Source organism: Hermetia illucens, chromosome 2 (genome assembly GCF_905115235.1).
Source record: "Hermetia illucens chromosome 2, iHerIll2.2.curated.20191125, whole genome shotgun sequence".
Lineage (NCBI taxonomy): Eukaryota > Metazoa > Arthropoda > Insecta > Diptera > Stratiomyidae > Hermetia > Hermetia illucens.
The window spans coordinates 148502061-148527206 of NC_051850.1; the positions used below are offsets into that span (position 1 = coordinate 148502061).

The 25146-nt window shown below is 42.0% G+C and overlaps 1 protein-coding gene across 1 annotated transcript; it reads left to right on the forward strand.

Annotated features, from left to right (window-relative positions):
• Positions 1–323: 323 nt before the first annotated feature.
• Positions 324–24514, forward strand: LOC119649561 (glutaminyl-peptide cyclotransferase-like). The gene is made up of 6 exons (XM_038051757.1): positions 324–658; positions 790–926; positions 17364–17646; positions 17720–17866; positions 23972–24179; positions 24245–24514. Exons 1-6 carry the CDS (start codon positions 593–595, stop codon positions 24430–24432), a joined length of 1029 nt encoding a protein of 342 aa, XP_037907685.1. The 5' UTR covers positions 324–592; the 3' UTR covers positions 24433–24514.
• The last annotated feature ends 632 nt before the right edge of the window (positions 24515–25146 follow it).

Genomic DNA, 25146 nt, shown 5'->3' on the forward strand with positions numbered 1-25146 from the left:
ACCACTATCACTTTCAATGTGTGGAAGCTTTCGCCATAAGTTGGAAAAGTATCGGCTCACCGAGTACGGAATTACACGTAGTCAGAATGGACGTGCTAAACCAGTTCCATCTTTGTCATCATCAATACCTGAAGAGGGCTTCGACCATCAATCATTTCCGTCCGTTCGCAATAATGGTGATATATTCAGGTATGGCTGGCAAGTGGGAAAATCTTCCAATTACTTTAACGGGTTAAAAAATGAAGCTTTCAGCCCACTCTCACTCTCTTTCAACTCCCACCGCCCACAGCCACCCAGTCGGTGGCTTTTCCCATGGTCGTGTTCGAAGTGGGTTCAGTTGACTTTTTTCGCTTCCTACTCGATGGTGCGGTTTTTCTAGTCCACTTGGCTCCACGAAGCTTCCATTGATGAAGTTGTAAGTTGTCCATTACGCGTTGAACCCACGTTTCCTTGTTCTTGTGTACTTCCCATCGGGCGGGAATCACCCCCGTGGTCAGAGCTAATGCTTTTGTGATCCAGAGCGGGTGACTAAAGAAAACAGTGAGAGGCTGTATTTTCCCTACAAGACCAAGTGGACAGTGTAGTGTGTGAAATGATTGGGGATAGCATATTTTTTGTGTTTCTCGTGACGGTGCTGGGTTACGGTGCCCGCAGCCAGGTGAGTTTTCTCAATCGTTCGTTTTGATTTCATAATATGAAGAGCCTACTTTTCTCGGCGGGCATAGATTAAATAACTTTTGCAATAATTAGTGGCCGGAAGAGAAGTGAAAAGACAATTTTTTATTACAGGCACCGCCGCCATCGGCTGCTCGACAGATTGCACAATTGGACAACAATGACCATCTGCAATATGTTTTGAGCAACATTCTCAAGCCAAGGGTAGTGGGCACTAAGGGGCATGATGAGGTCGCCACCTTCATTGCCAGGTGAGTTACACGTTGGATTGGCCAAATAAATATATTTTAAAAATTACAACCATGAACAGTGCTAACGGCCGATTGAGCCGTCCGTAATTGAAAATTATATTGAATAGTGCGACCCAATGTCGGTAAACAGTGTGCTGTAGGCCACATAACATTAAAAGCGCTGATATGCTAATATTTTTTTAAATTATTATAAAAACTAATACAAAGTGACTAAGTTTAACGCAAACCTGTACAGAGGAGACTATCCACCCCAAAATATTAACATTTTCGTCCCTTGCAGTGCGTTGCATATGTTCCAATTGTGATAGAGTGAAAACCGTAGCTTAACAATAATAAAATAATAAACTCAGAGCTTACACTATTACAAAGTCTACTGCATGTAAATACTTTGTTCATTTGAAACACTAACTCATTAAAAGTCTTCGGCAGTCGTTAGAAATGATATAAAGAGACGATTTGTAAACAAAGTAGTTTCATACAAGGCAAACAATAGCTCCGTTTATCGAAGACAGTGCTAAAATTTGAATTAATTTCTGGAACTCTGAATGAGATGATTTATATTCTGAAATCCATGTTCTGAACACGTTGAGGTACTATCATAGAGCCTCTTTAGGTGGATTATGTGTGTTTTGAGAAACAACACCTGTTACACCTTGAGGTTTTCATATTTTGTTCCCTCACAACTATCTGACTATTGCTGGCACACTACAACCCCTCATTCCAGACCTTTTGCTGTAGTTGCCTTCGCAATGAGTTTAGTAGGCTTTTTCGTCTCCAACTCCATGACGGGGTTTACTTAAAATGGCCATATTCTGTGAAGGCCGTTTTTTTTTTTTGTTTTTTAAGGTTTTGTGTAAAACAAAACCTTATTAAAACAAAACCTTATTAAAATCGATTCAATGTCTGTCTCTCTGTCTGTTTTCTCCATAACGGCTAAACCGATCCGAACGAAATTTGGTGGACAGATGAGAGCTATGAAATCCCACGCATACAGCGAGTGGTATAAATTTAGGTGGAGTTTAAAGGGGGCTCCCCATACATGCAAAGGAAGGATTCAAAAATTTTTTTCACCGGATATAGTTGTGTAGGGTATCAAATGAAAGGTCTCGATTTGTACTTTCCGAAACTGACATTACCTTTTTTTCCAGTTCTTATTTCAGCTCAAACTTACCTATTTGTTTGTTTTCATCGTATAGGGAATACATTAGCCTCAAGTCCAGGGTTTCTTCTTTTCATATCATGAGAAAAAGACACCTGCCTGAAACAGTGGCTTGAGCGATGGCCAAAACAATCGTCCTGGTTGTGTGAAGTCGAGCAAGAGGGTAGACACCCCACACGGCCATATTCTGCGAACAAAATTTGCACCCTCTTGCCGCAGATCTGGCAAACCCCTGCTCCCTTCAACTCAACAAAGAATAGCTTCACTTGCTGTACGGAAAGGGATGTGAAGGCCGCATATTTTCATCATATTGTCTTTCTTCTTTTCTTCAGCCTTTGTCCCGTTCACAAGCGGGGTCGGCTCGTCGTGATCGGCTTCGCCATTTGGCTCTATCGAATGCCTGATCTGGGTGCAATCTCGAAGCTTTCAAATCCCCATCCAGCGTATCAAGCCACCGTTGCTTAGGTCTGCCTTTTGGTCGTTTACCATCGACTTCCATGTTCAGACCAATCTTTGCAAGTGAATTCTCGTTTGCACGAATTGCGTGACCATACCATCGAAGACGCCTCTCTCGCAACTTTTCCACGATCGGTGCAACCCCATAACGATTGCGGATATCCTCATTTCGGATGTGATCTAAACGTGTGACGCCACTAGTCCAACGTAGCATCTTCGTCTCCATTACCGCGAGACGCCGTTCATTGTCTTTTATGGTCAGCCAACACTCAGAACCATAGAGAGCGACTGGACGGACAACATTGCGGTAAATTTTAGATTTGAGACGTTCGTTGATACGTCGATCACAAAGGACACCAGTTGTGGAACGCCACTTCATCCAGGTTGCGTTAATGCGTGAAGCAATTTCATAACGCAGCTCTCCATTGGCTGATAGCGTTGACCCGAGGTATTTAAATCGCTCAGATCTGGGCAGATCACTGCCGCTGACAGTGATTGTGCCTGTTTCATGGGGATCGGTCGTCAAAAATTCAGTTTTGTTTAAATTCAATCTGAGACCGTGTTGCATGAGGCGATCATTCCATTTTTGAACAAGTTGCTCGAGATCATTTTTGCTATCAGATGCTAGGAAAACATCATCTGCATAAAGCAGTGTGTAGGGCGCTGGACGTTGGATATCCCGTGTGACGGTGTCCATAACAAGGACAAAGAGGAGTGGTGAGAGGGCACTTCCTTGATGAACTCCAACAGAGACACGAAGCGGTTTTGATACACCCGCCATACTTCGAACTTTACTTTTCGGATCGTGGTAGAGCAATTGAATCCAGCGCACGAGTTCTTCTGGCACGAAGTTTTGTCGTAAAGCATACCAGATGAGTTCGTGTGGTACACGGTCAAACGCTTTCTCTAGATCCAGAAAGGCAATGTAAAGAGGGCGATGCTTCTCACGGTGTTTCTCCATGAGTAACCGCGCAGCGTGTATTGCGTCAGTAGTTCCGCAGTTCTTGACAAATCCGGTTTGATTCACGGTTATTTCAACGATTTCGCGAATACGGTTGTCAAGAATGCGTTCAAAAATCTTCATGGTATGGGAAAGTAACCGGATCGGACGGTAATTTGAACATTCTGCTGGACTACCTTTCTTTTTCCATATTGGAACAGTGGTACTTTCTTGCCAGTCAGATGGTGTTCTTCCTTCCTGAATAACCCGGTTAAAGAATTCACTCAGCCACGGTGTTGGGTCCCAGCTCTTTGCTTTCCAGAGCTCAGATGCGATGTCGTCAGGTCCTGTTGCTTTCCCCGATTTCATTTGTTTTATTGCCTCCTCGACTTCAGTTGCGCTGACTGGTGGAACTGCTCCAAATGTCGGCAATGATTGTGGAAGTGGAGGATGAGCAAATTCTTCAGTTGAAATCTGCTCGAAGTATTCTCGCCATCTATCCGTTGCGGCTCGACGATCAGTAAGCAAAGTACCGTTCTTGTCATTAACACAACAGAAGTGTTCGATATCCTGTGTGCGTTCATCACGGCTTTTAGCAAGTCGATACAGATCTCTCTCGCCATCCCGAGTGTCCAGTTTATCGTAAAGATTTTTGAAATGGTTCGCTCGGGTGACAGCGACCACTTTCTTTGCTTCCCGGTTGGCATTCTTATAAATTTACCAATTAGCAGGCGTTTTATCGTCGAGAAATTTGTGGTAGAGGCGTTTCTTTTCACGGACCTTCATTTCAACATCATCATTCCAAAGCCAAGTATCTCGGTTGATGTACCGCTTACCCGGCTTGGTGACCCCGAGGGTTGCGGAGGCCGCTTTGTGGATCGTGTCTTTCATTTGGTTCCATGATTCTTCCACATTCGTAATGGTTGGCAATCGCATGAGTGAGACCGCTTCTTCGTTCTTGTCACCAAATCGCCACCATTTAATGCGCGGCGGGCCAGTGCGTTCCTCACGCCGTTTTATCGGTGGCTTAATTCGCAGACGTTCAAACTGCCTTCATCCAGATCGAGCAGGCGGCGCGAGATCTTGGGCTGCACATCAATGAAGGCAAGACAAAATACATGGTGGCAACGTCAGCACCGAAGATGAATCAACCAACAACATCAAACCGCACTGGTCAAACACAAGCACGAACAAGAATAAGGATAGGGGAATACAACTTTGAGACCGTTGACAATTTCTCCTATCTAGGGTCGAAAATCACAACCGATAACAACTACGATGATGAAATCCGCGCACGGTTGTTGTCAGCCAACAAAGCCTACTTCAGCTTACAAAGACTGTTCCGCTCCAAACGTCTCACCATAGGGTCAAAGCTCTTACTGTACAAGACTATGATCTTGCCAGTCCTCATGTATTCCTCGGAAACTTGGATTCTTAGCAAGAAAAATTGCGAACTCTTGGCCGCGTTCGAGAGAAGAATCCTCCGAAGAATTCTTGGCCCCCTACATGAGGATGGACGATTCCGTAGCCTACACAATGACGAAATCTATGAGCGATACCATGACCGTCCGGTTGTGGATAAAATCCGGCTCAATAGGTTACGGTGGGCGGGTCACTTAATCCGTATGGATGAAGATGATCCCACCCGGAAAGTCTATAAGGGCAATATCTATGGTAGGAAAAGAAGACGAGGCAGACCCTGCCTAAGATGGAGCGATGGCGTGGGCCAGGACGCCAGACAGCTTTTAGGGATATCGAATTGGTGGACCTCGGCGCAAAACCGGGATGTCTGGAGTTCCTTATTAAGGCAGGCCTAGACCGGATACCGGTTGTTGCGCCGTTGATGATGATGATAATTCGCAGGACAGCAATCAACGGCCGATGTTGAGGTGCGATGGTCTCATAGGGAACGACTTTGCAATCAGTGACAGTGGTAAAATGTTGACGTCTTATGAGAATATAGTCGATTTGCGTTTTATTGTTCCCACTATAAAATGTGGGAAGATGAGACAATCGTTTGATGAACCATGTATTCATAAGTACAAGGTCATGGGTGTCCGCAAAATCGATTATACGCTCGCCACCTTCGTTGCGCGCTCCGAACCCCTTGCCCCCATGACACCTGTTACCGTCTGCCTTTTCACCCACATGACCGTTAAGGTCGCCGGCAATGATTATGTAATCGTCAGCAGGCACGTGACAAGTCTTTTCATCGAGAAGTTGCCAGAAGGCATCTTTCTCGGCATCAGGTCGGCCTGTCTGTGGTGCATACGCGGTGAAGAAGTGAATAGTGCGATCAGCTGATATAATGGTGAGCTTCATCAGCCGATCATCAAATCGTTCGACTTCTTTAATGGCATCACGGAAACCCTCTGAGATGGCAATGCCAACACCATATTGAGTGTGTGGGTTACCAAAATAGAGAAGTTTGTAGCCATTTTTACCGCGTTCGCGTTCAATGTCGCAGCTTTTGGAACCAGACCATCGGGTTTCTTGCAGAGCGCAGATGTCAATGCACCTTTTCCGAAGGGCTCTTGCGAGTTCCTCGGTCTTTCCAGTTAAGGTACCAACATTTAGCGTGCAGACACGTATTTGTTTTGTTCGTTGTGTGCGGACTAACTTGCTTACGTCCTGACGCCGTCCATGCGTCAAGAACCCTTGCCCATTTCTCGACAGGACCGGGGCCCGTCCTGCCGCGTCGACTGAGGTGGACGCCCTAGCATTTCTCCGAGGCCTGTGACTTAATCCGATCATCATGTTTGTAACGACATTCTATGCATTTTCTGGGTTGACCTGTCGCGGGGCCTGTCACCAAGAGAGATCAGGTAGGATTTAGCATAGTGGAATAACTCCAACTATACTCTATTTATCTCTTTCCCTGATCTCAGCATTTTATTTTTGTTTTACTGAGGATAGTACAGAGTACGTTGCCTCAAACCCTCCTCCTTTACCTGGGCTTGGGACCAGCATACTATGTTAATAGCATGGCGGAGTTATATTTTCATCATATTGTGTGAGAATAAATTGAGCCATTTTCGGAAAGATCGGTGTGACAGACAAACAGAGAGCCTCTAAATGCAAGCTAAATGAATGGAAAAAAAAAATATTCAACTTTTTTGAAATTAAATTTATTTAAAGTAAATTTTTTGGAGACTATAAATTTAAAAATGAAGGAGAATGAACTAACCTAAGAATGAAAAATGTCAAACCCAAAGCGGGGTAGGGATATCGACTCCAACGTTGGAGATATATCCGGTCTTTGGTGGGCTTCCCATTTGTATCGACACGAGGATAACAAGATCACCAACAATCGGTAGAGAATCAAATCAAACATCAACTTCCAGACAAGCTAATACGACAAATGGATTAACAGACGAACTCGACACAGGGACAAAGAAAATAGCCCGGCCTGCACGTGACGACGTAACAAATCCTAGCACGACTTCAATCAAAATGGATGAATTTACCGGTTCTCCAATTCTACAGGATGGATATGGAATACGTCAACACAAGGAATAATGTGCAACACGCCATCAAAAACCCGGAAGGGGCCATCATAGCCTCTATGGATACGACGACGGAAAGAATAACTGAAACATCTGCTTCCCTCAGAAGGAACTCAGAAGAATCCGTGGCCAGGCTTAGAGCGACAAGAAAGGATCCCTCGTTGATTCGAGCCCAAGTTGGACATCAAGGAGGGGGCAAGGTGAACCAAACAGGTGATAATAGTAAAACTACTGTTTTAGCTATTAAAGAAAAACAAGGATCAGTCAGCCTACAAAAGAAAATCATTAATTGGGGAGCAACTGCCCGCGTAAACTAACAAAAAAACTAATTTTTGAATTTCATTTTTTATTCGTCAAATCATTATTATGCCAAATTAAATATATCGACAAATCTCGTACTGGCCAATCTATACATCATGCGACTAGTTCTGAAAAGTTTACAACAATCAAAATCCTTCTTTGGATGATATAAAAAGCAACACTGACAAAATCGATCCGACCTCATATAGCAGTCACCCAGCATCTCCTCGAAAGTGTAATGTCGCATAAAGGGCAAGTCAACCACTCCTCGTTTACAGTTGTCCTTCAATATGCCTCTAAAAGTAGAACTGCAATTCAAAACAGCTTTGTGGGCATAGAACGTCCTTCCTCCAACAACAAGCTTCAGATCACAATTTTGGGATCCTGTCTTCAGCATCTCTCGAATATGACCCCACGTTGGTTGATACAGAATCCTCAAAACTCGTCGGTCGATCCTTTCACTCAAGTGGAAGCGAAGCATGGAAACAATTTTGAGTCCTCCATCTGGCAGAAGGAATCCAGTCCAGGGATTCAATACATGTTTGGTTGGGACCAGTGGAATAGTATTCCACATTGCATCCGAAGAAAACATCAGGCTGAACTGCCTCGTTAGCGAGGCAACTTGGCGAACTCCCTTCAACGTTACAATATTCACTTCGAGCATTGCATAAACTTCGACGTTATCCTTGGGTTTGAGGCAAATAGACAGTGATAGCCAGTCCATGTCAGCAATGGTACGGCCTTGTGGAAATACGCGAACACATCCTTCGATTCGGTTGAGAATTTGCAGTGGGTATTCAACATAAGTGTGACGATCATGGGGATATTCGCACAACTGGTCGAAACTTTTGATAGTGTATCTGAGGAATTCCTTTGAAAATCGAGGTTTGTCTTGATCTAGTCGTACTAGGACCGTCTTTTTTGAAGATGCTGAGTCCATCTTTGGTTAAAAATGTTTTGAAAAGTATGTGATAGTAGTAATAGTGATCAAGTCCAAGTTGGGGAATTGTTTGATTTCTAAATAATCCAGGGTTTCCTTTATATTATCAAAAATTCCAAGGCAATTTGGGGAAATTTTAAGAGATGATAATTAAGGTATCCACTCCATTAATTAATTTCTATTATCTACTCCTTAGTTTAATGGATATTTATTAAGATCTTTCTTTCGTAATTATAAAATCATGAATTTTCTGCTTAAGACCTCTGCTCTTAGCATGTAGACTTTTCCAAATTTTTTTGTTGTACTCCTTTAGGGCGGTAATGCCGAGGGATTACACCCAGACTGGGTCGAAGGGATGAATTCACTAAACTGAGAAGGTCGTACTTTCAAATTTTGACTTTTTTGAAGACAAGGCCACAACTCAACTGAAGAACTGCAAGTAAATAGTTCCATAAAGTGCAGAACGAAACCTTGACATTGGGCCATTTGATGCATTGTTTGCAATTTTGTCCGGAAACTTTGTTGTCTCCCAAAATGTCTATATCCCTCCCAGATTTCCCTCTCAGTAAATTAAGGCATTCCACTCTCCACTTGTATTTTTCTTCCTCCTATCTGGTCTTTAGGTTGTCTTTTCACGAAGTCATTTGATTTGCAGTTGCCGCAGTGTTTGCGCAGGGGAAACACTGCCTAGCCATAGTCCCGTCTTAACAAAATTCATGCTTCGCTTTTCAAAAAATTCACAAATAGACTCTTCTTTAAGGATCAAGTGCATCAACCAAGCAACAAATTCGTTGTGTTGCTGACAATTCTGTATTGATGAAGGTATCCTAATGGCTTTTGTGGCTGTAGAGCTCACTTACTCACCAGACCATCTAGTTTGCTAAAGAGGAACAGGGATGTATTGCCAGGATAATTGAACATAACCTTCGTCCTTGCAAGGGGGCCACGTCTCTAAAGTTAGTAGAAAGTATAACTCTTCGAATATCTGGTGAATTCACCCGGCGTCACTCACAATAATGCCCTTTCTTACATCCTAATTTGATAAAATATCACCATTAAGTACCCTACCAGGTCCGGATCTACTTTTAGTCTTCTCAAACTCCTCCAATTCCTTAAAGAAAAGCAATATAATGCCCCTTCTTAGAACATTACGGGGGAAACTGTAGTGATTTAGTGGGTTGGGTAATGGTCAAAAGGACCATCCATAATCTTAACATCTGAATACTGAGGCGTCCGATCGAAATGCGACTAGCAGATGCTAGTCAGGCATGGTGATACGGGGAGAGGACAGTCTCGCGCTTACACATGCCAAGTTCCGTGAAAATCCAACTATTAGTGTCAAAGTTATAGAAGTTCAAACTTATCAATTCCGTGCTAATTAACAGCATTCTAAGCCATACAAATAAGATGCTGACGTCATAATTAACGAGAATAATTGAAATTCCAGTGAAATGTTAAAATTCCATTCAAGAAGAATCTAATTCTCCCTAGCCCTTTTTAAGGTTTTGTGTGAAACAAAACCTTATTAGAATCGATTCGATGTCTGTCTGTCTGTCACACCCGATTTATTCAGAAACGGCTGGACCGATTGTCACGAAAATTGGTTAGAGTATGTGATCTGCCGTTCCCTTTACATGCAGCAACTGGCGCCATTTTGTGTTAAGTTTAAGAGGGGGCGGGGCTCCCCATACAGGTGAAAGGAGGCTGAAAATTTTTTTTCACAGAATGTAGCCATGTGGAGTATCAAATGAAATTAGTACTTTTCGAAACTGGTTCAATATTTGATTTATTAGGTGAAACATAGGGGAGTGAGGGATCAAAATATGACCATCAAAAAGTGTAACAGATCTCGTTCTCAGAACCCATCCAACCGAAAAATCCGAAAAAAAACACAGTAGTGCATCTCTATGAAATCTAAGCCTCAAAATATATAACTTTACAATTTTTTGTGAACTTCGTGCACTCTACAACCTGCATGACGTCATCATCACATATCAATTCGTCAATACCATAACGAAGTAAGTTCGTATGAATTGGGTGGAAAAGGATTATTTTGTTTTAGTTTTTTAGTCATTTGTATATAACTATCAATTATTTCAACGAGACATGTGTGTGTGTAGGTATATAGTATATGCGTGCTAATGGACTTTGCGGGTAGTGCCTAATTCAGATAGATACGAGTATAAGAAGTAAATCGGAAATATAGGTACGATCAATTTATATACGTGCCTATATGTGTACAGTATTCGGAAATAGGCAGTTTGTTTGTTTAGGGTAAGGGTAATATCTACGGCTGCAATATGGACGTATGTCTCGTAGTTAGAAAAATGTGCGTTGAGATTTCTTAGATAAGATGAACACAAAACCTTTATACCCGAAGTGCGAGCTTCCGGTATTCCAACTTGTTTATATTTGATGTTGGTTAAATTGTTGGCATTCGCTAATAATATTAAGCTCAGAGTGTGAAGCGTAAGAGGTTGACCATTACCAACAGAGGGCTTCCCATCAAATGATTTATTTAAATCGCTTTCTAGAAATTTTTCTAGGAATTTTTAGCTATATTACACGGAGCTGTCATGCACTCGTCGCTCCTCACATCTTTTTCTTTTTGTTCAGCCTTCAGTTGACAAGCGGGGTCGGCTCGTGGTGATCGGTTTCGTCATTTTATTTTATCAAATGCCTGATCAGGATGTAATCTCCAGACCTTTAAATCCCCGTCCAGCGCCACCATTGTTTTGGCCGGCTTTTTGGTGGCTTATCATTGCTTTCGATGTTCTGACCAATACTGGTTGTTGAATTCTCGTTAGCGTGAATTACGTAACCACACCATCGAAAACGCCTCTCTTGCAGTTTTCCACGATCGGTGCAAACCCATATCGATCGCGGATATTCTCATTTCAGACGTAATCAAAACGTGTCACGCTCCAGTGCAATGCAACATCTTCGTCCCTATTACCGCAAGACGCCATTCATTGTCCTTTATAGTCGGCCAACACTCAGATCTATAGAGAGCGGCAGACGGACGGCATTGCAGTAAATTTTAGATTTGGGACGTACACTGATACGTCGATCACAGAGTTCCAGTTGGGGAATGCCACTTCATCCAGGTTGCATTAATGCGTGAAATAATTTCATTACGCAGTTCTCAATTGGCTGATAGCATTGACTCGAGATATTTAAATCGCTGAGTTCTGGCAATGGCAGTAACCTGCCCTTCGAGATATCTCTCAGTTCTGGCAATGGCAGTAACCTGAGAACTGAGCGATTTCAATATCTCGGGTCAATGCTATAAGCCAATGGAGAACTACGTTATGCTCCTCCCATAAGGAAACACAAAATCTTTTATACCTGCAGCGTCAAGCTTCCGGTTTCCCGACTTGTTTTTTTTGTAATTTTTTTTTGTGACGAACTGAATAAAGATACAAATGCGTGCTTTTCACCATATGTCTATTAACATCTTGAGCAGGCGTACCAATTTTTTCAGCCCGATTTTATAGTTCATTATTGAGGTACAGAGCAACTTGTACAGCCGTCCCCCAGAACTGTTGCTTTTTTTCGGGAGCCACGCTAGAGGGTACTGTGCTCATTTTAAAGGCAAAAATAAAACTACATTTTAATGTGTGGAGCATAGGCATAACGTTTCGCAAACTAGGATTATTAAAAAATATTAAAAGATAAATTTCAGCTAGTTTGGAAAAATTTTTCTTTGGAAATTTTGGGGTTTTTTTTCACAGCTTCTTTAATGTATAAAAAACACGGACCAATGAATTGCAATTATTCTAGTTTGCGAACCTTAAAAATATGTCCTGAATAAGGCGTGAACATTTCTAAGAATTTCGTTGCTTAGATTTTGCGCCGTGGCACCCGACTTTCAACACGTAGTTTCAAGAAAAACGCATTTAAAAATTCGAATGTGATTATTAACCATAAAATATTAACTGACCATTAATCTGCTACACCTAGTTCTTTAAAAAAAATACATGTAAAACCTTGGCTTCAATTCTCGCTCTTTTAATGAAGTCATTTGAACGTCGTCGAACCTTAATAAGGAACCCACCAATTCGATATCCCTAAAGGCTGGCAGGCGTTCTGGCCTACGCCATTGTTCCATCTCAGGCAGGGTCTGCCTCGTCTTCTTTTTCTACCATAGATATTGCCTTTATAGACTTTTCGGGGATCATCCTCATCCATACGGATTAAATGACCCGCCCCCCGTAACCTATTGAGCCGCATTTTATCCACAACTGGACGGTCATGGTATCGCTCATATTCTTCGGAGGATTCTTCTCTCGAACGCGGCCAAGAGTTCACAATTTTTCTTGCTAAGAACCCAAGTCTTCGCGGAATACATGAGGACTGGCAAGATCATTGTCTTGTACAGTAAGAGCTTTGCCCCTATGGTAAGACGTTTCGAGCGGAACAGTTCTTAATAATAATAAGCGTTGGTGCAACAATCCATATTGGATCAGGGCCTTGAAGTGTGTTAGAGCACTTCATTCAAGACCGTAACGGTACACTACAGTAGTACACTGTAGGAGGCAATGTGGTCAGCATTGCGCTCGCCCGAGATTATTACCCTGATTTGACTCGTGGTATCCGACGTCAAATCATGATACAAATCCCACTGCCACCAGTGAGATTTGAACCGCGACCTTCCGTACGACAGCCTTGTGCTCTAACCACTCAGCTATCCGCACACAGTTCTTGAAAGCTGAAATACGCTCTGTTGGCTGCCAACAACCGTGCACGGATTTCATCGTCGTAGCTCGTCAATATAGGCCAGCATTACGGATCACTTTCTCTAGAGCCTGGTTAAAAAGAATATCAGATAGGGCATCTCCTTGTCTTAAACCGTTCTTGATCTCGAATGGTCATGAGTGATCCTGCTGCTTGTATCTTGCCTCGCACATTGATCAGGGTCAGCCTAGTCAGTCTTATCAGTTTCATCGGGATGCCGAATTCTCTCAGTACAGTAGTCCTGTTTTACCGTGGCTATGCTATCATAGGCGGCTTTAAAGCCGATGAAAAGGTGGTGCAACTGATGTCCATGTTCAGTTTTTCCATCGCTTGCTGCAAAGAGAAAATCTGATCTGTTGTTGATTTGCCTGGAGTGAAGCCTCTTTCGTATGGGCCAATGATGTTCTGAGCGTATGGAGCTATCCGGCCTAGCAAGATAGCAGACAATATCTTATAAATGGTACTCAGCAACGTGATGCCTCTATAATTGCTGCAATGTGTGATATCTCCCTTTTTATGTATGGGACAGATAATGCCTCTTTGCCAGTCGTCAGGCATTGATTGGCTGTCCCACACCTTGAACACAAGTTGATGAACCACTTGATGTAATTAGTCGCCTCCATATTCAACCAATTTGGTTGTAATTCCAACGGCTCCTGGCGACTTATGATTTTTAAGCCGTTGAATTGTGCGATGGGGGGCGTATACATTGAAGGGCCGTTTAACTGTACGCCCTTCCAAAAGCTCTGTGATGCCGCCAGAGAGCTTGGTGCTGATGAAACTTTAATTAAGTGGATCTACGGTATGCTAGCGCAGAGAACTGGGTATTGATCGCTACTTGACAACGGAAGCGACGAAAGGCTGCCCTCAAGGAGGTGTGCTATCGCCAGGAGTATGTGCCAATACACGCTCAAGCTTATGCAGATGACGTAGCTGTGCTGGTTGTTGGTCGAGATCTTAGAATGGGGAATGGGGAGAAATACACAACACGCCGTTGAGTGATTGACAGTTGGTGTCTCAGGCATGGACTTTCAGTATATTTAAATAAAACCACGATGGTATTATTTACAATAAGGAAGAATGCTCTTTGCTTTCCAGAGGTTACGTGTACAGCCTTTAATTCTCCAAAAAAAATATCTGGGAGTTATTCTAGACAAAAAACTTATGTTTCGTCAAGGAGGACTGGGAGCTGGGAGTATTAGTGTCTATTACCGAAAATTAGAGTATCGTATGAATGAAGTCACAACTATTATCAACGATCAAAAAAGGTATTAGCAGTGTAAAGTACGCTATTTTTATAATTGTGAGCCGCCTACCGTTAGAGCAAGATATCATGAAACATATATTTCAAACCCCTAGTGTACCGCAAGAACAACGGGTCTACCCAGACTTCTCTGGCAGTTGGATGAGATTTAGTAGTGGGTAGCTCTCACTTCTCAATTAGGAGATTTCATTAGTACTGCCTCACTAGCACCCAAAAATTCTAATTCTATCTAAATACAAGGCAATCGCGAAAGATTATGGGGCTGATGCCTACGTCAATCCTACTACTGAGGTCTTGGTAGTGTAGAAAACACTACATTCAGATATTCTGACTATAGAGTCGAGTAAATTTGCTAATATCTCCCTTTTCAAGTTTTTGTATGAAACAAAACCTTATTGGAATCGATTCGATGTCTGTCTGTCTATCACACCCGATTCATTCGAAAACAGCTTGACCGATTGTCACGAAAATTTGTGAAAGCGTGTGGTCTGATGTACCCTTTACATATAGCAAGTGGCGCCATTTTTTTGTTAAGTTTAAGTGGGTTCCCCATTAACGTGAATGGAAGGTGCAATTTTTTTTCCACATAATGTAGTCATGTGGAGTATCAAATGAAAGGACTCAATTAGTGCTTTTCGAAACTGGCTCCACATTTGATATCGGGTGAAACGTAGAACCTATCCAACCGAAAAATCTGAAAAAAAATCACAGTATTATCTAGGCCTCAAAATAGATCCCATTCCGATTTCTGCATGAATAAAGCTAATAATAGTATATTAGCATTATTTAGAAATTTAGCCGGAGACCCCCTTAAGTTCATACTAGAACTACAAAATGTTGCATTTGTGTAAAAGATGACATAAAGCACAATTTGGTCAAGTCCAACTATTATTAACAAAGTTACAGAGGGTGAAACTTTGCCATTTGTTGTGAATTTCGCGCATTCTACAACGTCATGACGTCATCATCCCACATCAATTCGTCAATACCCCAACAAAGTGAGCTCACATGTTTTGGGGGGCACAAAGAAACATTTTAATTTAAGTTTTTTATATATGCATGGATATGTACAGTATTCGGCAATAGGCAGCTTGTTTGTTTAGGGTGAGAATAATATATATGTCTATAATACGTACGCATATCTTATAGTTTGGAAAAATATGAAGGAATATGTTGGATTTGTAGCTATATACGGATGGAAAAATGTGCGTAGAAGTTTCTTACATAAGATGAACACAAAACGTTCATACCCTAAGCGCAAGCTTCCGGTATTCCGACTTGTTTATGTATGGGACAGATAATGCCTCGTTGCCAATCGTCAGGCATTGATTCGCTGTTGTACACCTTGAGTATAAGTTGATGAAACGCTTTGCGTAATTGGTCGCCTCCATACTTAACCAATTCGGCTGTAATTCCATCGGTTCTGAAGACTTATGATTTTTAAGACAATGGATTACACGGACTGTTTTTTTCATGCTTGGTGGTGGCATTATTTGTCCGGCATCTTCAGCTGACGGGACCTCCCTCTCGCCGATATTTTGGTTGTAGAGCAGTCCATCGAAATATTCAACCCATCGCTCCAACATGCCCATTGGGTCGGAAATCAGATTTCCCTCTTTGTATCGGCAGGATGTGCATCGAAGGGTATAAGGCTTCATCTTGCTGACTTGTTGGTCCGCGCCTAGTGCGGTTGCTTCCTGTACTTCTCAAGTCCGCAGACTCTTGGTTCTCCCCTTCGTTTTTCCATCTGTGAAGTCCCTTCTCCTCTCGACGAAGTTAGCGATAGGTCTCTGTGCGTGCCCACGTTCTTTGAGAGTGCAATATTGCCTGGTATGCAGCATTCTTCCGTTCCGTTATTATCTTACATTCATCGTCGAAGCAGCCAGAACCAGTATGTTTGTGGTCGTAAAAACGTTGTCATTGTTCTTCAGGTGGTTGTGAAGATCATTTGTTAATGCTTCATCTCCAGGACCTCTGTTAGCTGCGGTTATTGCGGCATCCATTTCTCCCTTATAGGTGTTACGGAGCGCTTTGTTGTGGATGGCTTCATTGTTCACTCTCACGTTAGTCAAAGAGGATTCGAGGTGGTATTGTTATTCGAGCTCGGAGCACTATCCAACGAGATAATGGTCCAAGTCTATATTGGCCCCCCTATATGTTCTGACATTCATCAAGTCTGAGAGGTGCCGGCGTTCGATTAGCAGTTTTGTAGACCACTTTCCGCACAAACCAGGTACCTTCAACAACCATTTTGTGTGACACTGCAAAATGGATTTTCCGCAGTTCGTTACCATTGGTATCCTTATGTAAGCTATGGGAGCCAACGTATCGCCTAAATACGGTCTCCGCCCCTACTTGGCTATTAAACTCCCCAAGTATGATTTTGATATCATACCTGGGACAGACTACCGGGGTTCGTTCAACGGCCTCGTAGAATGTATCGTTCTCCGACTCTGCAGTCTCCTTTGTAGGAGCATGAGCGTTAATGAGGCTTATATTTCCATATTTGCCTCGTAAGCGCAGAGTGCATAGCCGTTCGCTTATGTTTTCAATGCCAACAACAGCAGGCTTCATTATTTGACTGACTAAGAAACCTACTCCGAACCCATGGTTTACTGGATGGCCACTATAATATATGATGTAGCAGTTCTTCTCCAGGATCCAAACCATCTCTTGCAACGCAGTTACATTAGCCCTATACTGGGAAAGGGTATCGACTAGCTGCTGGGCAGCATTCGATCTGTACAGGCAGCGCACGAAAGTGCGCAAATCGTAAGTCCGTTTTCGTTGCCAAGTTCGCCGTTGTATTGTCAATCCAAGCCGAGGTTCCTTGCGTGGCTTGGTTGTTCGTGTATGTTCGATCACCACGTGGAGGTGGAGGTAAGGTTTGGTAATAGAGCTGTTGATGCTGATTCGGAAGGTTTTAACCGCTCCATCACAATGATTTTTTTATCAATAGACTATCATCCTGTTGTAAACCACCTATGCTACTTTGATCCCAATCGAGTAAAAGATTTCTAACACGGAGGCGATTTGATCCTCTTTTTGTTACACTGTGTGAAAATATTGTAATGTTAATTTAATTTGCGAACCATCTCTTTCATCTTTAATAAAAAATGTCTCCTTTACTTCCAGCGAATTGAAAACGTTAGGATTCGATGTGGAACTCGACTCCTTCTCCGCCTACACCCCAGTGTTCCGAAACTTAACTTTTACAAACATAGTCGGAACTATCAATAGTAACGCCGCGGAATTCGTGGCTCTGGCATGCCATTATGATAGTAAATACTTCCCCAACGACCCAGGCTTCGTTGGAGCCACCGATTCCGCCGTACCATGTGCCTTGATGTTAAATCTAGCCAAAGTTCTTATGCCTTATATACAACAAATCCGAGGAAGAAATGATTTTGGACTCATGGTAATTTTGTTACTGCATTAGATTCAATTCAATTTAGAATCTTTTTCTACTCGTATCTTACTCGTACTTTCAGTTAATATTTTTCGATGGCGAAGAAGCTTTTCAGGAATGGACTCAACAAGATTCAGTTTATGGCTCGAAAAATTTAGCGGCGAAATGGTCGAACAGTTTGTATCAAATGCCAACCACGAAACAAACGATAAGGAATATCGATCGCATCGTAAGTACTGTTTTGTCGTGAGTGGCATGTTTATGATTATTATCTATTAGAAGCTCGTTAAATTACAATTAAGATAGGAATTTCCGGTGGGTCGATCCATTACTTTCATTACAGACATGATTGGAAGTTGTTCACATGTGCTTCATGCTTGTGACGCTCGAAGCTCTGATGCGTAACATAAAACGTACACACATTCATATATTGGTTTCTTATGGAAGTACTAACTTAGCCATTATTCTAAATCATTTTCAGGAGTTAATTATAAGTAAGTGTGTATTCATAGACTTCCCATCCACAATTTCAGTGCTCTATAATCCATCCATCCTATATAAGGATGATAATGGGTCAAAAACAGGATTTTATGTCAAAGATACAACTTGATTGGTTGGTATCCTTTTCATTTGAGGAACTATTAGGAAAAACAATGAAGTGTAACAAACAGTGGCATCTTTTCCAATTTTTAGTAGAAGGAAATAATAGTTTAGTTATTAGTCATGTTTTAAAGTGACCAATGGTGCAAGGTATGTGCTCTGGATTCATCCTTCCGAAAGCATGTTTAATAATAGACCTTTGAGAACACACTCAAATTACTTCCTACTAGTCGTAAAAGGCGACTAAAAGGGATGAAGGTCTACCATGAAAATCGTAAAAGGAGGCTAACTGCAAATAACGGGGGTGAGAATACATCCTTCAGGAATTCTGCTGTTCATTTTTCTAATAATCATTGGTACAACAATCCAGATTGGACCAAGAGCTTGAAGTGTGTGCACTTCATTCAAGACCGTACTCAGGTATTCATTCATAGCTGAGTCGATTAGCATCCGACATCCAGTCACGATAACAAATCCTTCTGCCACCAGTGAGATTTCAACCGCGACCTTCCGCTACAACAGCCCAGCGTTATAACCACTTGAGCTATCCGGACACTTTTGATGCTTATGGTACGAGATAAGCTCCGGTGAGCAAGAGCTATTTCAGTTGACACTCTTGCAATTTCGGGTCTGATTGCCCACCTCGAGTATGTGCAGGCGGCACTCCCTATTGACTACGACTAAAAGGGATAGAAATTTATAGGCTAGTAGTCTGCAAATTTCGAAACTACCGAAACGACAACATGTCCTAGGCTTTCTGACAGAATTTGGACTGCGAGATTCTAATCTCGGTTAATGAGCTTCACAATTATACATCCTACGCAAGGGGAGCAGGGATAGGGATGATTTCTAAGAGCATGGGGGCTCTGACAACACTTTACTCGGATCGGATCCGGATGTACGGCAACATCACTTCCGCGTCTGCTCACATGAGGACATTACATGGCCTTGTCTCTACGAATCAGCTACCGCCCAGCAGTGGACAAATTTTCTTCCTGCGCAAACCTCTAAGCAACCCAACCGAGAATAGTGGTGAACACTAGGCAGCCATCAAAAGTGACAAGACTTGGCTGACATTCGATGGGTGAAAACATGGAAGCGGATCGATGATCGCAAGGAGCTAAGGGCGCCGTTGATGGAGGCGAGCAGTGAGCGCAGCACCCTGAAACTACTTTACCGAGTTAAAATACGAGAAATGCAGGGAAGCTTACGTCATGACAAAAATAATTGTAGAATTACGTTGGTGAGGGAAGCAGGACCTCAAGAAACACCTTGTGGGAATCCGTACTATCAGGGACGTTAATAGTAGGCGTCTTTCACGATGACTTGCAGTTCAAGAGATGGAAGAAGCACTTCATCACTATCCCCATTCATATAATATCTGGTAAAGTTTTACCTCTTGTGTATGATCTACCAAACCACCATAATATACGGATGCGAACTGCTATCGCGGCTTGTAGCGATTTATCGGAGCTGTATTTCGTTTAAACAAGAAACTCTTTTATGAAGACCTGCCCGCGTAGTCTCCATACCGAAAACGGGCAGACGCGACCAATCAGCCTAACCCTTTTTGTGTTAAAGATCCGTCCTGAACATCCACTTAAGAACTATCACAAAGAGGTCGCCCTTTTACAAATCTCAACATGCTTACCTCAACGACACATCGAAAGAAACCGCTCCCACAAAGTTATTACCACGGTTGAGTGGTCATTACACTACAATTAATATATATTAGCTACCTTCCTAGATCTAGAGGGATCATTCAACAACCCGAGTGACAAAACCACCAAGGAGGAGCATGGGGTAGGGGTGTCTTGCGGAATGAATAGTATCCATGCTAAGAACCAAGACAACCCAATGTGATCTGGGAGATAGCCACTTGACCAGAGGTGTGAGTAGAGAGTCACCCTAGGGTGACGCCATTTATTCGGTACTCTGGTTGATAATGGTAGATGAAATTCTATAGATACTGGACAGGGGCAGAATTAAGGTGGTGGCTCATGTGTACCATCAAGAGAAGAGCACCTGCTTTCCACCCCGGGGCTAAATGGCCAAAATTTGGCACTTTCCTGCAAAGTAAAGTATCTTTAGTGTGATCCTGGATCCTAAGTTAAGTTAGGGGCTAAAACATAGAGGAGTTAGGGATTAGTTAAAAGGCCTGGCCAATTTTTTACGCCTGCAAGAGAACCTTTTAAGGAAATAGTTCTTTGGATGTACGTAGCCCTGGTTGGTCCCATCCCAAACACCGCATGTGCATGTACTACTATTTCCTGTAGTCCTGTTTCCTTCTCCATCTGAACATCTATATCAAATTCGGTATATCATACAGTGCTGTCAGCGAAGCTCTGGCTATTCCCAACGAAGCAGATCGCACACAAGCCTAGCTTCAACAAAAATTTTGCTGCGGGCTTTCTGAACGGGATAGAGTGACAGACCGGGAATCTATTGCGAAGTAATGACAGTATTCTTTACTAGCAGATCACATCATACGGTATTCCGGGATTCGCTATAGTATTCCAAGCGTTATATTGGATGGCCTGTCAATAGTTGGGGCATGATCCGAGCCCTAAAGGTAACAATCATCCAGACAGACAGCCAAGCTGCTATTTGGGTTTTGCACTGAAGATGATATGCAGCCAAATCGCACGGTATTCCGGGATTCCATCCAAACGAAGAAGCTGGCGATATTGGATGCATGTCGATAATTGGGGCATGATCCGAGCGCTAAGGGTAACAGCCATTCTGACCGACAGCCAAGCTGCTATTACGGTTTTGCACTCAGTGGCGACATTCTCTAGTTAAAGAGGCAGTGCAGAGACGCCCTGAACAGTCTAGGTAACATGCTTGAAATCGATCTTCTCTGGGTTCCCGAGCATTAATGCGTAGAAATGAATGAGCCTGCCGACAGACTGACCAGCCTCCCGACTGCCGCTCTTGCCAGTCCCTCGGCATGTGCATTCAGTATCCCGCTAACAACTGTGAAGGGTGCAATCTACGCATTCTAGTCGACAGCCGCTGAATTCATATGGCAAAGCCTCATCACCCGCGCTAAGTCAAAAAAAATCTGGTCCTCTTATAACAAGATCCGATTGTGAGAGCTTTTGGGCTAGACGCGCGCAAATACGTATAGAATTACGGCTTATTGCACGTATCCTAGCATTAAATTCGCTATGTCCTATAATGTATTTGAAGTTGCGATTAGGAGAGTAAAACCCTCAGGCACTTCCTTTGCGATTATCCAACTCTATCTAGAACCAGGCTGTGGACACTAAGTAAACAATTCCTTGGAGCCTGCAAAGGGATCTCACATTGTAAGGTGAGGGAGCTTCTATCCTATGTTAGCACTCCTGGCTGGTTCCGAAGATCTAGGCCGGCTAGGCTCTGCTTCCCCTGCCCTTCTCAGAGCAGTCACGTTTTTAAGAGTTGGTAGCATCGAAACGGGACACCGCAACGCTAATTGAGCTTTAATGAATGGAGGAAAGGAATGACCATTAAGGTTCCGAAAAACCTTTTCAATTGTGGAATAGTGTAAAGATTTTAGATCCCCGCTTCAACTAATCTTCATCGACTTCGAAAACACTTTCGGCAGCTTGAATCCAGAAGCGGTATTCCGGAGAAACTAATAGCTATTATTAGAGCAACATATGACGGTACAAAATATCACGTGCTACAGTTTAGTAGCGTTGTTTCTGCTGAAAGCCGCACTAAACTTTTCGCTTGTTCGCTATTTTGTCCAAAACCTGAAAATGCAACTATCTCAACACCAATATCAAGTTGAAACTGTTCCCCGCCAATGTTCTCTCTGTACTGCTATATGATGACGGGCAGCACATGGGCAATGACCACCAGTGTTATCCTAAAGCTCCAAGCTTTCATCATCAAACTGTGAACTGATGTCTTAGAGATCTGTGAACTGATGTCTTGATCTGAAGGCGAAATTGGCAGTAAATAAGTCACATATTGAAAAAGGACGATAATTCTATTGTAGGTTATGTCATGCAATAGAAATCACTTTCCTGGAATAACCCGCGAGTGGGCTGCCCTAGAACTACGTGGTGTAGGCTAGTGATGGAGAGAGGAGTGGGGTGAATTGAAGTACATTGCCACGAACCGACAGCGATGGTGTCAAGCATAATGGCTAATTCCAAGCGATTAAAAAAAAATCAGGGGGAGCTTAATTTCAGATATGTATTTTTAATTTACATTCCGAGCCAAAAACGGAAGCAGGGAATCTGATAATCATCACCTAATGCCGGTGTAGATAATATGGTATAGTATCGGTTCCGCAAAAATTTCTGGAGATACTAGATCAAAGGACTGGACTAAAAATCGAATTGCAAGAAATTGTCGTTTTTAACGTTGATTTATATTGCAACTTACATGACACGATAATTTATCTTACATTTATATATCCCGACAACATCTTTGAAATCTGCTTTACAGACCGCCTATAATCGTCCTATCCTGTAAATATCTAAAAGATCGCATTCGTTTTTGAATAGATAAATACAATAAATATGTTATTCTCAACCGCATATAGCTCCTAATCGGAGTAAAATTCCGATCTAAGACAATTTTTTTATATTGACCGATTTTTCGTGCAGCAATAATTCATTAAACAAATATTTTCCTTTTTTTGTGTTTAAACATTTCACAATGTTATATTTGTTGTGAACCAAGCAGCACATGTTCAAATAACATTTTTATTCAAAATTTACTAAACAGTTCGCACACTTGTCAAATCAAAGGCGAATAATATTATATTTGATTTGGATATGAAGCAATTCGACTATTTTTGCATAAATTATATTTTTTTTCTTTTAAAATGCATGCTGACATCTATTATCTATCAGTTAGATATTTTCGTCTTAATTTTTTTTTTTTTAATTTTGTAATGTCGATCTATTTTCCAAAACTTTGATCCTAATATACCTCAGGCGGACCCATCGAAAAAGGTTAGGGAAGGGAGTGATTTATTATGAGCCCGAAGTCCGGGAATAGAGTCTTTAAAAAATGAGTTTCCTTATGCAATTTCAGGGAGAGCAGTCATGGTTTGCAACCTGGGCTAGGACTTTCTCCCTACGGCCCTTTGAACCCCTTATTATCTCCCTTTCCAACTCCCCTCCCTCTTTTACACCAAATATAGTCATGTGGGGTATCAAATGAAAGGTATCGGTTAGTACTTTCTGAAGACTGTCTTGCGGGGGGTAAAAAGTGATCATTTCTTTAACGGACCTATTCTCAGAAACTACTCAACCGAAAAATCTTAAAAAAATCATATGGTACCTAGGCTCCGAAATACTCTCCATTTCGCCATCCTTTCAAATAAAATTACTAATAGTATAGTATATTACTATAATTTTTAGTAATTGGCTGCAAACCCCCTTCCCCCCTTAAGTTCATCCTAGCCCACGAAATTTTGTGATAATAACATAGAGCATGATCCTACCAAGTTTGGTGGAAATCACACTATTACTAACAAAGTTATAATAGATCAAATTTGTCGCTTCCTTGCAAATTCAAGACGAGGAATGTCAATATCACCCCAAAGTGAATACTATCATATATTGCGTGCTAAGTATTAATGGGGCAAATGCAGACTCAAATGTCTTTATATCATAAATACACAAAACCTTTCATACCTGTAGCGCCCAGCTTCCGGTTTCCCAATTTGTCACTTTTAGTACTGGAAACGAATATTATTTTTTTAAAAAAATTCTTCTTATATTCATAGGAAGTCCTAATACTTCTGGATTTGATCGGAGCCCAGAGTCCACGCTTCCGAAATTACTATATGCGAACGCAAGCTCTTCATAATCAGTTGGTGGGAATCGAACGATACTTGGCGAAAGCAGGACTTTTAAACACGAGGGGATTCATGTTTTATCCAAGACTGGAATTTAGTGGGGTCGATGATGATCATCGTCCTTTCTATGAGCAAAGTAAGTCTCGAATGCTTTCTAAATTCTAAAATATTCAATGTTCCTATATATTTCCCCTTTTTCAGACGTTCCAATCCTACATATCATCAGTACGCCTTTCCCAAAACATTGGCACACGAAATATGACGACGCTGAGCATTTACATTGGCCAACGATAAAGGACTTTAATAGAATATTCAGAGTATTTTTATACCAATATATAACCAATCGAGAAGCCAGCTTCAATCTTCGCTCAATACCAGAATACCATTAAATAGGGAATAATATGGGAATATTGTATTATAATATAAAATTTATCAATTACGAGTAAAATATATCTTAAGCTTGAGACAGCCTCTCTCCTCTTTGATTAATCCTTATCGCTTACAACCCTTAAGTTAGGCTCTTTGTGTAGAGTCAGTTTGCAGAAAAGAAAGAATGTATGAAAGGAACAAGCTGCGGGGCGTTATAACATCGACATACCGAGTTGCTAGATTCGGAATCGGAGAACGAATGTAGATTCGATCTTTCCAATGGAAACCTCAAATATGGTCGGTCTATGTTGTAAGATGAATTGCGAGAGCTGATGTCAGAGGAGGCTAAGCACACCACCACATTATTATAAAGCTTGAAAAGCGTACACATCCCAAAGAAGGAGATGCCTTCTTGTAAGGAACCAAGATTGAAGTGTGGAACGAGGGAAGGAGAGTTCTTCTTAAGCCACGTGACTTTCAGTCTAACATTAGTCAAAATGACACCAAACTGATCATGTAAATACGACGACTAATGAACCAGACTAACGAATATTTTCTATTTCTATTATGGAAGTGACAATTAAAGCCGAGCTTATCTTCAGGAATTAAAACCACGTCCTGACCATGAAGAGAGTACAAGAAGATAGAAGAATGCTTTAAACCAATAATACAGGGTGCGGCAGCATAACTTCCTTTTTTAAAATGGGCGCCACTCAGTTAGTTGATGTCATAGC

What these genes read in the sequence shown, in the direction of transcription:
- LOC119649561 (XM_038051757.1), top strand. Translation starts at nt 593, where the DNA reads ATGATTGGGGATAGCATATTTTTTGTGTTTCTCGTGACGGTGCTGGGT. An exon ending in GTCGCCACCTTCATTGCCAG is followed by an intron (nt 927 to 17,363) that starts GTGAGTTACACG and finishes CTTTACTTCCAG; the next exon opens with CGAATTGAAAACGTTAGGAT. An exon ending in GAAATGATTTTGGACTCATG is followed by an intron (nt 17,647 to 17,719) that starts GTAATTTTGTTA and finishes TCGTACTTTCAG; the next exon opens with TTAATATTTTTCGATGGCGA.